The sequence below is a fragment of the Rhincodon typus genome, chromosome 35, assembly GCF_021869965.1.
Source record: "Rhincodon typus isolate 14 chromosome 35, sRhiTyp1.1, whole genome shotgun sequence".
Taxonomy (NCBI): domain Eukaryota; kingdom Metazoa; phylum Chordata; class Chondrichthyes; order Orectolobiformes; family Rhincodontidae; genus Rhincodon; species Rhincodon typus.
In genome coordinates, this window is record NC_063366.1 from 8,405,594 (window position 1) to 8,420,687 (window position 15,094).

A 15,094-nucleotide genomic window follows, 5' to 3' on the forward strand; every position below is an offset into this window, starting at 1 on the left:
ACTTGGAAACATATCACTGTCACTGGGTCAAAATCCTGGAATTCCCTCCCTAAGGTCATTGTGGGTCAACTTACAGCGGGTGGACTGCAGCAGTTCATCATCATTTGGGGGACATCCATACCCCAAAAAGGGATAAAAGCAGAAAAAAAAAAAGTCTTGGATGTATGCCTGTCCAGGTGCTGTATGTGTCAGTCCTGGGTGTACATAGTTCTGAAGAAAGGTTATTGGACTCAAATTTTTAACTCTTTTTCTCTCCATGGATTGCTGATTTTTTTTTTCATGAATTTGTTTTTGCTCATTTCCGATCCATTACCATATCCTTGAGGCAGAGTTGAGGGGCTAATCATTAGATTTTCTTTAATACTTTTTTAAAAACTCAATTTGGTTTTGAACGGTGACCCTTGAACTGTGGTCAGCAATTTGTGCAGATAAAAGGAACAAACTATTGTTTCTTTGTGAAACCAAGCCTGGAAGTTAATTGCAAGTTTATTCTTATTAAAAAGTGCTCCATAGATGCTTTGACGCTGGAGCAGCAGTATGCTTAACCAGAAAGCAGAGATATTTGGCCATTAGTGAGGTCAGTGCCTGGAAATTGGTTCCAGCAAGTCTGGAAGAGACACTATTCTCAAGTGAACGATAAGTTGGATCTCACAGAGGAGGCAGTCAGTCTGACAGGGAGAGGTCAGAGTCTTGAACTGGGTTTTGGACTCTTCTAGGGAGGAGTCTGGCTATTGATACTATAGGTTGCAGATTTGAAAATTCCCTGCCTGACCCTCCAATACCTGATAACAGGCATTCTCAGACCAGAAACTCTGTTTTAAGCATCATGGACTTCCTCTGAACGAGTGAAAAGGTTTGACTGTTTTTGTTTGTCTGTCCTGGAGTGATTTTCTTTGTCTGTCGTTGAGGAAAGCAAAATTATTGGGTTTAAAATCATTGACAATTATTTTAATTTTGCTCTGATAAAGTCACTGTATTGCTAATAAATTGCCAAGTCTTTTGTTTAAACTGCAAAGATGGTTTCTAGAATGGATTATTCAGAGCCTGGGATTGTTTATTCCAAAGTTTGTGAAGGAACCATTGCGGTTAATTGAGGGTCTTTGAAGGATTTAATTTGGTTGTGTTGTGAATGCAGAAGCTGATTGATTTGGTTGCCTGTCTCTATGCTGGAACACTAATACTTAATAGAGAAAGGGACTCAATCTGACTGTCACTAGACAAGAAATTAAAATCATGGCTGCTTAAAAAGTCACTTGACCAGCCTGCTGCCACCTCCAGGCCAATTACAGTGAGACATAGCCAGCAAAGGAAAGTCTGGATTTTGTGATCTCTCGAAAGATTGTAAATTGGGAATTGACTGGATGCTGAGGACCACAGGTGGGAGATGAGCTTGCTCCAGAATGCTAGTGCCTAATGCAAAACATGTACCCGTTCTATTCTGCATCAGCAGAAGCAGCGATCTTAGCTTGTCACCAGTTTTAAAAAAAGAGGCAAGCTCCCTCAGCAGAGAGATTCCATCTTGAAGGAATCCTGCTGAGAAATCTCTCCAAGCACTCATGGTCGGGTCTTGCGCCACTGAGCAATAAAAGGGGCTGCAATTGATGGCTTCCTGTTCAGTGATCTCCTCTCCCTCCTCAACAACCTGCTGTACCAACAGTATGAGCAAAAAACAAATCTTACTACAGAAGTCATCCTAGTTTGCTGGATTTGACTTCATACTGACCTCTTCAGTGATAAGTGACGGAAGCAACAGGCCCCAGTGGAATATGGCAGTGACTGGGATTTTTTTGATCTTTTGCCTTGTTTTAAGCTGTGTCTGTAATTTATTGTTAAAATCTTTTGTCTCTCTGCCCCTGGGGAGCTCTCAAGTAATAAGCTGTAACCTTTAGTTTATTTCAACACTGTGACTGCTGGTCTGTTTTACAAATTAAAGCAGGGGGTTGTCTGTAGGAGCTATATTAGCCTATAGTTCCTGCACCCAATGCCCGCTAGACATGGCACCTGCTACAACATTGCCCCACTCTCTCTGCACTCCCCATTTCTGGTTTCTTGTACTTGCATGATTTGATTCACCCTACTGTTACCCTGGGGGTGGGGGTTGCAGGAGAACATGATAAGCCACCATCGTATTCGAGCTCAAAAGGCTGAATAGCAATTTCTGTGACCAGGCCTGAGGGGAAGTTGAGGGGCGTGGAAGAGGGGAGGCGAAGTTGAGGCATACAGGGTCCAAGTGCCCCGGGCCCTTGCAATTGTGAGCAAGTTTGATGCTAGTGAACAACAAAAGGAGGCTCCCAGTTCCTTCCATCTTTAACAGGGTGGGCAGCCTGTCCGCTCAGCACTTAGCACTGCTGCCAGGGACCTGGGTTCGATTCCACCCTCAGACAACTGTCCAGGTGGAGGTTGTACATTGTCCCTGTCTCTGCTCTGGTTTCCTCCCACAGCCCAAAGTTCACAGAATCCCTACAGTGTGGAAACAGGCCCTTCAGCCCAACAAGTCCACACTGACCCTCAGAGCATCCCATCCCCCTATAACCCACTTAATCTGCACATCCCTGAACACACACTATGGGCAATTTAGCATGGCCAATCCACCTAGCCTACACATCTTTGGACTGTGTGAGGAAACCCACGCAGACACGGGGAGAACGTGCAAACTCCGCACAGTCAGTCACCCGAGGGTGGATTCGAACCCGGGTCCATGGTGCTATGAGGCAGCAATGCTAACCACTGAGCCACCGTGCCGCCCCTGTGCAGGGATAGGGTGGGTTGGCCGTGCTAAATTGCCCACATCATCCAGGGATGTGCAGGCTGGGTGGGTCAGCCACGGGAAATGCAGGGTTACAGGCGTAGGACGCTCTTCGGAGGGGCGATGCAAACTCGATGGGCCGAACGGCCTGCGGTGGTGGGGGGGGCGCTGTACCATCTCCCGCGGGCACCCGCAACACAAAGTCTGCCGTCACTCCGCGCATGTCCAAGCCACGAGTCACTTTAATAAAGATACAGCAACGTCACAATGGAGGGGAGGGGGTCTGTGCGGATTGGTTGGTGGGGGTGTGGGGGCGGAGCCGCACTTCCACCGGGAGGTCGCGCCCAGCTAGGGGGCAGTGTTGAGGGAGGTTACAGCTTCAGGGTGCAGAGTCGCAGCCCCTCGGCGTTGCCGGGGCAACTGGTCAGGTAAGGGCTGAAGTAGGGGAAGAGACGCTCGCTGAAGGTGTCCCTGAAGGTGTACAGGTGAGACATGTCGTCCGCGTTGTAGAAGGACACCTGGCCGCCCTCGAAGTCCAGGTAGACGCCCACCTTCCTGGGCTTGGTTGCGGGGGCCAGCGGCACGGCCGGCCAGTCCAGGGCCTTGTACTGGTCGCCGTCCCGCAGCCAGAGCGTCCAGTAGCCATCCACCGGCGACAGGGTGATGCGGCCTTTCCTGCGCACCGACTCGCGGGCCACGCCCAGGTCCCAGGCCGTCTTGGTGCCCACCTCCACCTCCCAGTAGTGCCGGCCCGACCTGAAGCCCTGCGCCGCCAGGATGTTGACGCACGGCCCGAAGCGCTCCGGCCCCTGCGGCTGCTGGTTGCTGTCGGTCAGCCTGACGTGGGTCAGGTCCTCGGACACCAGGAGGCGCTGGTGGGCTGACTCGGGGTCCAGTGTCAGAGCCTCAGGGGCTGGAAGGCGGGGGGGAAGAGAGAGAGGCAGAGTCTGGGTCATACAGCACGGAAACAGACCCTTCAGCCCAACCAGCCCATGCTAACCCTCATCCCAAACTAATCTCGTTCCACCTGCCCGTTCCTGGCCCCTCTCCCAAGCTTTCCTAATCACGTATTTATTAAAATGTTCTTCAAGTGTTGTAACTGTACCTGCATCTGCATCCACCACTTCCTCTGGCGGTTCATTCCACACACAAACCACCCTCTACGTAGAGCATAGAACATTACAGCGCAGTACAGGCCCTTCGGCCCTCGATGTTGCGCCAACCGGTGAAACCAATCTGAAGCCCATCTAACCTAAACTATTCCGTTATCATCCATATGTTTATCCAATGACCATTTAAATGCCCTTAAAGTGGGCGAGTCTACTATTTTTGCAGGCAGGGCATTCCACACCCTTACTACTCTCCGAGTAAAGAACCTACCTCTGACATCTGTCCTATATCTATCACCCCTCAATTTAAAGCTATGTCCCCTCAGGCTAGCCATCACCATCCGAGGAAAAAGGCTCCCACTGTCCACCCTATCTAATCCTCTGATCATCTTGTATGTCTCTATTAAGTCACCTCAACCTTCTCTCTAACGAGAACAGCCTCAAGACCCTCAGCCTTTCCTCATAAGACCTTCCCTCCATACCAGGCAACATCCTGGTAAATCTCCTCTGCACCCTTTCCAATGCTTCCACATCCTTCCTATAATGCGGTGACCAGAACTGTACGCAATACTCCAAGTGCGGCTGCACCAGAGTTTTGTACAGCTGCAACATGACCTCATGGCTCCGAAACTCAATCCCTCTACCAATAAAACCTAACATACTGTACGCCTTCTTAACAACGCTATCAACCTGGGTGGCAACTTTCAGTGATCTATGCACATGGACACCGAGATCTTTCTGCTCATCCACACTACCAAGAATCTTACCATTAGCCCAGTACTCTGTATTCCTGTTACTCCTTCCAAAGTGAATCACCTCACACTTTTCCGCATTAAACTCCATTTGCCACCTCTCAGCCCAGCTCTGCAGCTTATCTATGTCCCTCTGTAACCTGCAATATCCTTCCGCATTATCCACTACTTCACCGACTTTGGTGTCATCCGCAAATTTACTAACCCATCCTTCTACGCCCTCATCCAGGTCATTTATAAAAATGACAAACAGCAGTGGCCCCAAAACAGATCCTTGAGGTACACCACTAGTAACTGAACTCCAGGATGAACATTTCCCATCAACCACCACCCTGTCTTCTTACAGTTAGCCAATTTCTGATCCAAACCGCTAAATCACCCTCAATCCCATGCCTCCGTATTTTCTGCAATAGCCTACCATAGGGAACCTTATCAAACGCTTTACTGAAATCCATATACACCACATCAACCACTTTACCCTCATCCACCTGTTTGGTCACCTTCTCAAAGAACTCAACAAGGTTTGAGGCATGACCTACCCTTCACAAAACCATGTTGACTATCCCTAATCAAATTATTCCTTTCTAGATGATTATAAATCCTATCTATCTCTTATAATCCTTTCCAACACTTTACCCACAACCAAAGTAAGGCTCTATAATTACCAGGGTTGTCTCTACTCCCCTTCTTGAACAAGGGGACAACATTTGCTAGTCTCCAGTCTTCTGGCACTGTTCCTGTAGACAATGACAACAAAGATCAAAGCCAAAGGCTCTGCAATCTCCTCTCTAGCTTCCCAGAGAATCCTAGGATAAATCCCATCCAGCCCAGGGGACTTATCTATTTTCACACCTTCCAGAATTGCTAACACCTCCTTATGAACCTCAATCCCGTCTAGTCTAATAGCCTGTATCTCAGTATTCTCCTCAACAACATTGTCTTTTTCCTGTGTGAATACTGACAAAAAATATTCATTTAGCACCTCTCCTATCTCTTCGGACTCCACGCACAACTTCCCACTACTGGCCCTTGACTGGCCCTAATCTTACTCTAGTCATTCTTTTATTCCTGACATACCTATAGAAGTGTAAAAAAAAATAAAGTTGCCCCTCATGTTCTTTCTCCTCTCACCTTAAAATATGCCCCCAAGTTTTGAATTCCCCCACACTAAGAAAAAGACCCTTGTCACTCACCTTATCTACACCCCTCATTATTTTGTAAACCTCTATAAGGTCACTCCTCAACCTTCTACACTCCGGTGGAAAGAATCCCAGACTATCCAGCCTCTCCTTATAACTCAAACCCTCCATTCCCCAGCAACGTCCTGATAAATCTTCTCTGAACCCTCTCCAGCTTAATAATATCCTTTCTATAACAGGGCAACCAAAACAGGACACAGTAATCCAAAAGAGGCCTCACCAATGTCCTGTACAACCTCAACATGACATCCCAACTCTTATACTCAAAGGTTGAGCAATGAAGGCAAGTGTGCTAAACACCTTAACACCCCGTCTACATGTGACAAACCTCAAAAAATTACATACCTGAACCACTATGTGTCTGTTCTACAGCAGTACCCAAGATCCAACTTATACAATTAAAAGTCCTGCCCTTGTTTGTTTTACCAAAATGCAATACCTTGCATTTATCCAAATTAAACTCCATCTGCCACTCCTCAGCCCATACCACAGACCACTGACCTTCAGGCAATCCCAGTATCACAGCCCAAGAAATGGCCATTCAGCCCATCATGTGGGCAAGGAATGATCACATGCCATTCGGCCCATCGATCCTGCTTGCCCTCCCTCCGCCCTTCAATAAAATCATGGCTAATCTAATTTCAATCCCAATTCTACTTTCCTGCACACCCCACCCAATAATCTTTCAACCACCTTGGTCACCAAGACTGCATCTACTTCTACCTTCAAAATAAAGAAGGACCCTACTTTTCAGGAAGTGTTCCAAAGAGACAACCTTCAAAAAAAAAATACACTCAGTCGCTTAAGTGGATGACCACTGATTTTTAAATGGTGTCACTTAGTTCTGGATTCTCCTATAGGTAAACTTCCTCACCACATCTATCTTGTCAGGACTTCTCAGAATCTTAAATATTTTAATCATTAAACCCTTGACCAGATCTTCCTTTCCTGACATCCAGAAATAGAGTCATACAGCCAGAGCTGTACAGCACTGAAACAGACCCTTCAGTCCAACTTGTCCATGCTGGCCAGATATCTTCAATTAATCTAGTCCCATTTGCCAGCATTTGGCCTGTATCCCTCTAAACCCTTCCTATTCATAAGCCCATCCAGATGCCTTTTAAATGTTGTAATTGTACCAACCTCCACCACTTCCTCTGGCAGCTCATTCCATACACACATCACCCTCTGCGTGGAAAAGTTGCCCCTTCGGTCCCTTTTAAATCTTTCCCCTCACCTGAAACCTATGCCCTCTAGTTTGGACTCCCTTGCCCTGGGGAGAAGGCCTGGTTTATTCACCTTATCCATGTCCATGATTTTATAAACCTAAGGTCACCCCTCAGCCTCCGACACTCCGGGTCAAGAAGCCCCAGCCTATTTAGCCTCTCCCTGTAGCTCAAACCCTCCAATCCCAGCAACATCCTTGTAAATCTTTTCCATACCTTCAAGTTTCACAACATCTTTCCATCGCAGGAAGGCCAGAATTGAATGCAGTATTCCAAAAGTGGCCTGACCAATGTCCTGTACAGCTGCAACATGACCTCCCAACTCTCATACTAAATGAACTGACCAATGAAGGGGTCCCAGCCCTTTCAGTTTTTCTGTAGACGAAAGTCTCTCCCGTCCTGGTATTTTCCTAGCAAAGCATTTCTCCCACTCCTAAGCTGCCTGTGTCACTGTTGATCACAAATAGAGTCGGACTTGTTCGCTGTGCAGCAAACATGTTCCATCCCAAACTCCAGGACTACTTTTAGGGCAACACACTTTCAATTCTCTACCTCCAGAAATGAGTTGACTCATTTCTGGATGAGTCAGAATGAGCAATAAATGCTGACCCAGCCAGCAATACCAACATCTCATGAAGTCTTCTTATAAATAATAGATTTTATCTTATTTTATCTGTAATCTGTGTTTTATATTTATGAGTGTTTTAAATAAATAAAACAGGTGGACTGCAGCAGCTCAAGTAGGGAGCTTACTAGCACCTTGAGAGCAACTAGGGACAGGTAACGAATGCTGGTTCAGCTAGTGATACCCACAACCCACAAATGAATAAAGCAGCTCTTTTGAAACAATCTGATATCTGTATCCCTTCTGCTCCATCACCAACACCAGCCCCAACCCAGTTAGAATTGAATTCTTCATAAAGTGTGGCACTCCGTACTCCTGCTTTGTCTCCACCCAGTTCTGATTTTCAAACTCGCTTGCTGTTCACTCTCCCATTCCAATAGCAAAAAGGAAGACACATTCACATGGATATCAATAACACCAAACTGTAACCCTCCCACCCCCGATCTGCTCAGGATATTGCTAATGTGTGTGGGAATCTTGCTGTGTATGAACTTGCTGCTGAGTTTCCTACGTCACAATAGTGAATACTTCAAAAAGCTCCTTACCAGTCATCACTCTCTGGGTGAAGACATATTTCATGTCTCAGTCCTGAAAGTTTTACCCTTAAAATGTGACTCTCCCATCATGAGGGACATCCTTCCTGTGTACCCTGTCTAGTCCTGTTAGGATTTTAGAGATCCCCCTCATTCTTCCAAGCTCCAGTGAACACAATCCTAACAGGCAACCTCTCCTCACATCTCAGCCCTGCCATTCCAGGCAGTGAAGAGGAGGGGGTCCCTAACACTTCAGCTGGACAGCATGTTACCTTTACAACTTTAATGGGATTGACATGCCAAGCCACAATGTTCACCCTCTGGTACCAGTGAACCATTCTCCATTGTCACGGCTTATACACACTGTTCAAATTTTTAAAAAAAAATGCATCATCTAGACTGCTGCTTCTTACCAAACTTAATAAACTGTCTAAACATTTGTTATGAATGATCATCTGCCTACTCTGGCTAAATGTGGTATAAAACATCCCAAATTTATCAGGACAGGAAGCTGAACTTTTGCCTGCTGAATCTGGTGTCAAGTACATTTTAGGTAGACAGCACGAGTTTCCACTCCCTTAACTGAGGAGGTTAGACATGGAGAGACTTTTCAGTCAGCTCTAGATGTCTTACTGTGCAGAACAAAGGCAGCCTATGAATAAGCATTCTCATTGATAATGTAAAACCTGTGTGGATCTGAGGGAAGTACCTAAAGGAGGGGTTGATGGGGACAGTGTAGGGAGAGCTTTACTCTGTATCTAACCACGCCCACCCACACACACAATGATATACCTGTCTTCGGAGTGTTTGATGGGGACTGCGTAGAGGGAGCTTCACTGTATCTAATCCCGTGCTGTCCCTGTCCTGGGAGAGATTGAAGGGACGATGTACAAGGAATTCTACTTTATACTGAATTATGGAAAATAGGTCTTTAAGCCCCTCCAGCACAACCTGACATTCAACATCACGGCTGTCTCAACACCATAGTTTCACTCTATCCCCATAGCTCTCGACACCTATAGCCCCTAGAAATCCACGTATTTCTTAAACACGTTCAGTGACTTGGCCTCCAGAGACATCTAGGGTAGAAGATTGCACAGGCTCATCGCTGAATGAGTGAAGAACTCTCTGTCCAAATCTGAAATATTTCAACATGTATCTCAGACTGTGACCCCTTGTTTTGGATGTTCCACCCAACCAGGGGAAGCATCATTCCTGCATTCAACCCATCCAGCCCTGTCAGAACTGTGCTTCAATGAAATCCCCCTTTCATTCTTCCAAAATCCAGGCCCAGACAACTCAAACTCTCATTGAGGAAACCGCCACTCTAGGAATCAGTTTGGCAAACCTTCACTGTACACCAATGGCAAGCATGGCTTTTTATTACAAAAGGGGCCAAAACTGCTGCAATACCCGAAAAGTCTGATCTTACCAGTACAGCCGCAGTTAAGACTTCCTTGATCTTGTACTCAAGACCCTGCAATGAAGGCCAACATTTTCTTTCCTAAGTGCTTGCTGCACCGACATGCTCATTTTTCAGCGAGGGGGGACTCCTAGGTTTCTTTGTACATCAAAAGTTCTGTGCAACTTAGAGTCATAGAGCACAGAAACAGACCCTTTGGTCCAACCAGTCCATGCTGATCATAATCCCAAACTGAACTAGTCCAATCTTCCCGCTCCTGGCCCATATCCCTCAAAACCTCCTACTCATGAGCTTATCCAAATGTCTTTTAAACGTTGTTACTGTACCCGTATCCACCACATCCTCTGGAAGTTCATTCTACACACGAATGTGTGTGTAAGGAAAGTTGCCCCCCATACCCTTTATAAATCTTTCTCCTCTCACCTTAAAAATATGCCCCTTAGTCTTGATATCCTCCACCCTAGGGAACAGACACCTGCCATTCATCTTATTTATACACCTCATGATTTTCTAAACCTCTAAGGTCACCTATCAACCGCCTATCCTCCAGTGGGAAATGTCCCAGCCAATCCAACCCCTCTTTATAACGCAGACCTTCCATTGGTGGCAACATCCCAATTATCTGGAATACTGCATACAGTTTGAGGCAGTTCAATGGTTTGATTTATTCCAGAGGTGAAATGAGGAGAAATTGAGCAGTTCAGTTCTATATTGACTCAAGTTTATAAGAATGAGGGCTGTAATTGAGGTGCACTAGATGCCGAAGGGTTTGACAAAGTAGAGGTAGAGGGTATGTTTACCCTTGCAGGGCAAACTGAAATGAGAGGTCATTGTTTTAGTCTGAAGGATGTCAGATTAAAAACAGATGTGGACGAATTACTTCTCTCAAAGGGTCATAAATCTGGAATTCACTACCCCAGAGTGGAGTAGATGCCATGACATTCAGTAAATTTAAGGAGAGATGGATTTTTAATTAGTAATGGGCTGAAGGGTTATGGGGAGCAGGAAGGGAAGTGGAGTGAGGCCAAGATGAGATCACCCGTGATCACATTAAACAGCACAGCAGGCTGAAGGGCTACTCCTGCTCCTAGCTATTAAGTTCTCAAGTTCCAATTTACCCCTATTTAAGTAATACTGGTTCTGATTCCCCTCCCTACCTACGTTTACCACATTATACTGCACTTGTTCACTCAGCCTGTCTAAATCATATCATGGCTTTAGCTAAAGCAGAAAGCATTTTAGAAAAGCTTGGAGCAAATTGAGGTGGATAAATATTAAGGATAATTTTAAGGTTCTACTTGGGGGAGATTGGTGAATGAATTATACCAAATCTATAGCAGGAGGATGGGAAGGAATTCCAGAGAAACTCAGGAGGTCTGGCTATATCCAGAGACAGAGAAACCAAATTAACATTTCAAGGCTTTGGTATGGCCCCATTTCAGACCTGCTGGGTTTCTCCAGCCTTTTTCCGTTTCCTGTTCTAGATTTCACAGTAATTTGCTTTGATCAGGGAGGAGTTCTGTTGAAGTCCGAGACAGGTCCAAACAAGGATTACAGTAACGTGGGAAGCTCCACATCAGCAATTTTTTTTTTAAAGAAAGAAAAATGTTTTCTTTTGGGTATCACTGGCTGGGCTGGCATTAATTTCCCATCCCCTGTTGCCCTTGAGGTGGTGAGCCGCCCAGCTCTAAATTAAAACCCCACACAAAAGTCCATGGGAAAAGATCTCTCTTTACCTGGGCTGATGAAGTCCTTCATCTCTTTCCATACTTTGTACTGCAGTGGTCCTTTGAATATTCCCAGGGGCAGGTCTGTAGCTGCTTCAGTGGGCAGTTGGATATCATCAGGCCTGTGGACACACTGATTGGTGATGTTGCAAGAGCAGGAACATGCATCTTATATCAGAGACGGGGCCAGGAGACCGGGCACCTACCTTTGTTTGCTTAACTCCTGAAAAATATACGAGAGAGAAAACAGTTAGTTTGACCTTGTTTCATCCAACACGGGATTCATAGAATCCCTAGAGTGCAGATGCAGCCCATCCAGTGCACATTGCTCCTTTGAGGAACGTTCCACCCATCCCCACCCCACATTTCCCATGGCTAACCCACCTAGCCTGCACATGACTGGACATTATGGGTAATTTAGCACGGCCAATCCACCTAACCCGCACTTCTTTGGATGGGAGGAAACTCATGCAGACACGGGGAGAACATGCAAACTGCACACAGTCGTCCAAGGCTGGAATCGAACCCAGGTCCCTGGCGCTGTGAGGCAGCAGTGCTAACCACTGAGCCACTGTGCCCAGTGATTAAAACATCGAAGGACTGCTTTCACCATCTTTTCAGGAAGGGAGTTCCAAGCATTCATGACCCTCAGAAAACTTCAACCCTCTGTTTTAAGTGGGTAGCCCTGATTTGTAAACATGGACCTCTGGTCCTAGATTCTCCCAGAAAAAGAAACATTCTCTCACCATATACCCACTCAGTCTGTCCTCAGGATTTTATTTGCTTTAATAGGCACCTCTCACTTCCAAACTCCAGTGATACACATCTAACCTTTCCTCATATCAAACCCATCCATTCCAGCCGTTGGTCTAGTAAACCTCCTCTGAACTACCTCCAACATAAAATTCATTCCTTAAATAAGGAGACCAACAATCTGTACAGTACTCCAAAGGTGGTCTTACCAGTGATCTGTATAGCTGAAGCATCACCTCCTTACTTTTGTATTTAATTCCCTTTGTGATAAATGATAACATTCTGGTAACTTTCCCAATTATTTGCAGTATGCCCAGGATTCATGCACCAGGACACCCAGATATCTCTGCATCTCAGAACTCTAACCTCTTACCATTTTTTCCTGTTTTTCCTTCCAAAATGGACAGTTCCATATTATATTCTATTCGCTACAGCTTTGTCTACTGAAGCTGGCTATTGTCTTTTTTGTGCCTTCTTCACAACTTACTTCCCCAAACCATCATCGATGAATGTGGCAAACATTTCTTACAGCAGTTTGTAGATCATAGAATCCTACAGTGTGGAAGCAGGCTATCCGGCCCATCAGATCTACATTGACTCCACCTTCTGAAGAGTATCCATCCCAGACACATTTCTCTTCCCCCTCCATCCCTGTAACTGTGCATTTCCCCATGGCTAACTCACCTAGCCTGCACATCCCTGGACACTATGGGACAATTTAACTGGCCAGTCCTCCCAACCTGCACATCTTTGGACTGTGGGAGGAAACCAGAGCACCCACAGAGAACCCACACAAATACAGGGAGAATGTGCAAACTCCACACAGTCATCGGAGGCTGGAATCAAACCCAGGTCCCTGGTGCTGTGAGGCAGCAGTGCTAACCACTGAGCCACGTGCTGCCCTCGATCCATGCCCCCTCCCCCCATGACATCATTTATGTAAATTGTAAGGAGTTGAGGTCCCAGCACTGATCGCTGCGGCACATCACTCAGCACGTCTGCCAACTTGAGAAGAGATCCGTTTACATCTGTCTGATTCCTGTCAGCTGGCCTAGATTCCTGTCAGCTGGCCTAGATTCCTGTCATTCTGAAATCTCCTGTATCCTTAAAGATTCAGGTCCCAATCCAGGTCATCCCGCAGCTACCTCTCTGCAATGCCTAGCTATAGCAAGCATTAACTTCCATTTGTATCCTCAGCTCATCCATTGTGTTTCATTTGTTAAATGCATTCAGATATACAGCCTTCAGTTGTATCCTTTTACTCTTTGTAAAGTACAGTCTTTGTTGATTGAATCTTAGATTCATAACTCTCTATCCCCTCCTGTCTACGTTTGTTGATCATTTCCTGTAACAGTACCTTTCCCTTGACCCTACTTTGTTTCACTGAATTCTTCCCTAACTGATCCAATTAGTTTAAAATCCCCCAAGTTTTAACTTGGCAGCCTAAGACTACAAGGAGGAATTTCTTCTTTCAGTGGGTATTTTTTTTCAATGGAGAGCAGTGGAGATGGAATTTATTCAGGACTGAGATATACCTTTGATAGTCAAATAACTTGAGGCTTACTGGGGACAGGCAGGTGAGTGGAGTTGAGAACACGATCCCAGCAGCCAGGATATTAAAGGGGGGGAACAAGGTTTGAGGGGCTGAACAGCCTGTCTCTGCTCCTATTTCTTCAGCACTTATCCCACCATTAATGGACACACCTTCCATTGCTAAGGCCCCCCCAAGTTCTGGATTTGACTCATTCCTCCTCAGATGCTCCTTAAAATCCAACTCATTGACCAAACCTTTGACCTTCGGCCCCAAAATCTCCTCCGTGGCTCAGGTTTGAGTTTGTTTGCCCCAGGAAGTGAATAACCTCAGGACAATCTCTACAAAAGCAGAAAGGGGCACTTGTAACAGTTGTGGGCCCCATTGGTCTGGCTCCATTTGAACAAGGTCCCTTGCTCTTACCTTCAGGAATTCAATGTCATCGCCCTGGGCCTGTTGACTGATCAGCTTAGCCAGCCGAGCACCCAGCGAAGACAGCCCCTCTTGGACTTTCTGCAGGTTCTCTCGGATCAGGGTCAGAACGGATCTCTCGTGCTCCACCAAGTCCCGGGTCAAAGCAGCTTCTTGCTCGCAGAGGAAACCATGCATTTGAGCAAACTGCTCCTTAATGTGCTGTCGCAGCGACTCAGCATTTTTCTACAAAAGGAAACGTCAAGCACATTGAAGAAAGATGTGAAGAAATAGGCTGCACTGTATAAAACACGTATGAAATAAACAAAATCTCCAAGGGGGTGGGTGAGAAACATTAGAAAGCATTAACGTTTGTGCTCAAACCCATGTTTTGCACCAGTACCCACAACCTTGCAATCCAGATGCCAAGTTGCTGAACTGCGGCTGACCTCCATATCAGCATGAGTTGTACTGATATCATCACAGGGCTGGAGTGTGATAGAGACACTATCTCTGGACCAGGGCGATACAGGTTCAAGCCCCAAAGGAACACCAGAAGTGTAATTCAACATCTCAGAACACATTTAGCAGCAAAGCCCTGTTTAATGCCAGCCAGTAATATAAACTAGCCACATTTATCAACCTCCAATTCACAACACTGCGAATGGCTTGTTCCAATAGATAGGCTTCAGAATTTCCAAGAGGCCCATCCCATGTCCATTAATCAGGGGTGTGGGAAGGAAAGATTGATTTCCAGAGGAAGAATTCTGAAGTGTCCCTGGGGCTACCTTGACCAAGGGGATCTTGTCCTCCTCCACGTTGAGGAAGGCAGTGAAAGCACTTGTTCGATCCTGGAATGAAGCAATCTCCTCCTGCAGCTTTTCCTGTGGGAACACAGCAGGGGGTAAAAGATGGTGACTCCCGTGCTTCAGACTAAACCCGGGAATGGGTGGGTGCCAGTTAGGCCAAATCGTGGGAGAGCAGTGGGAGGGTACAGGGCGTTTAGGGTCGAGTGGAGTGGAAGGGGCGCGGGGTGTGGTGTGGTGTGGAGTGGAAGGG

The 15,094-nt window shown here is 46.3% G+C and overlaps 1 protein-coding gene and 1 long non-coding RNA gene across 3 annotated transcripts in view; one reads left to right on the forward strand and one right to left on the reverse strand.

Moving 5' to 3' along the window:
- Positions 1 to 2,970: 2,970 nt before the first annotated feature.
- LOC109917491 (zinc-binding protein A33-like) overlaps positions 2,971 to 15,094 on the reverse strand; it is a 12,820-nt gene continuing 696 nt past the window's right edge. Inside the window, exons 2-6 of one of the 2 annotated variants that reach the window (XM_048616652.1) lie at positions 14,824 to 14,919; positions 14,048 to 14,281; positions 11,547 to 11,563; positions 11,350 to 11,462; positions 2,971 to 3,659 (exon numbers count right to left, since the gene is read on the reverse strand). In XM_048616652.1, coding sequence (XP_048472609.1) covers positions 3,118 to 3,659; positions 11,350 to 11,462; positions 11,547 to 11,563; positions 14,048 to 14,281; positions 14,824 to 14,919 — 1,002 coding nt within the window. In that variant the 3' untranslated portion in view covers positions 2,971 to 3,117. The remainder of the gene's footprint in view (positions 3,660 to 11,349; positions 11,463 to 11,546; positions 11,564 to 14,047; positions 14,282 to 14,823; positions 14,920 to 15,094) is intronic. The other variant, XM_048616653.1, reaches the window with a different exon arrangement.
- On the forward strand, positions 3,117 to 14,400 carry LOC125486973. Its single transcript, XR_007265539.1, has 2 exons — positions 3,117 to 3,231; positions 14,054 to 14,400. It is a non-coding gene; the product is annotated as an uncharacterized LOC125486973 (long non-coding RNA).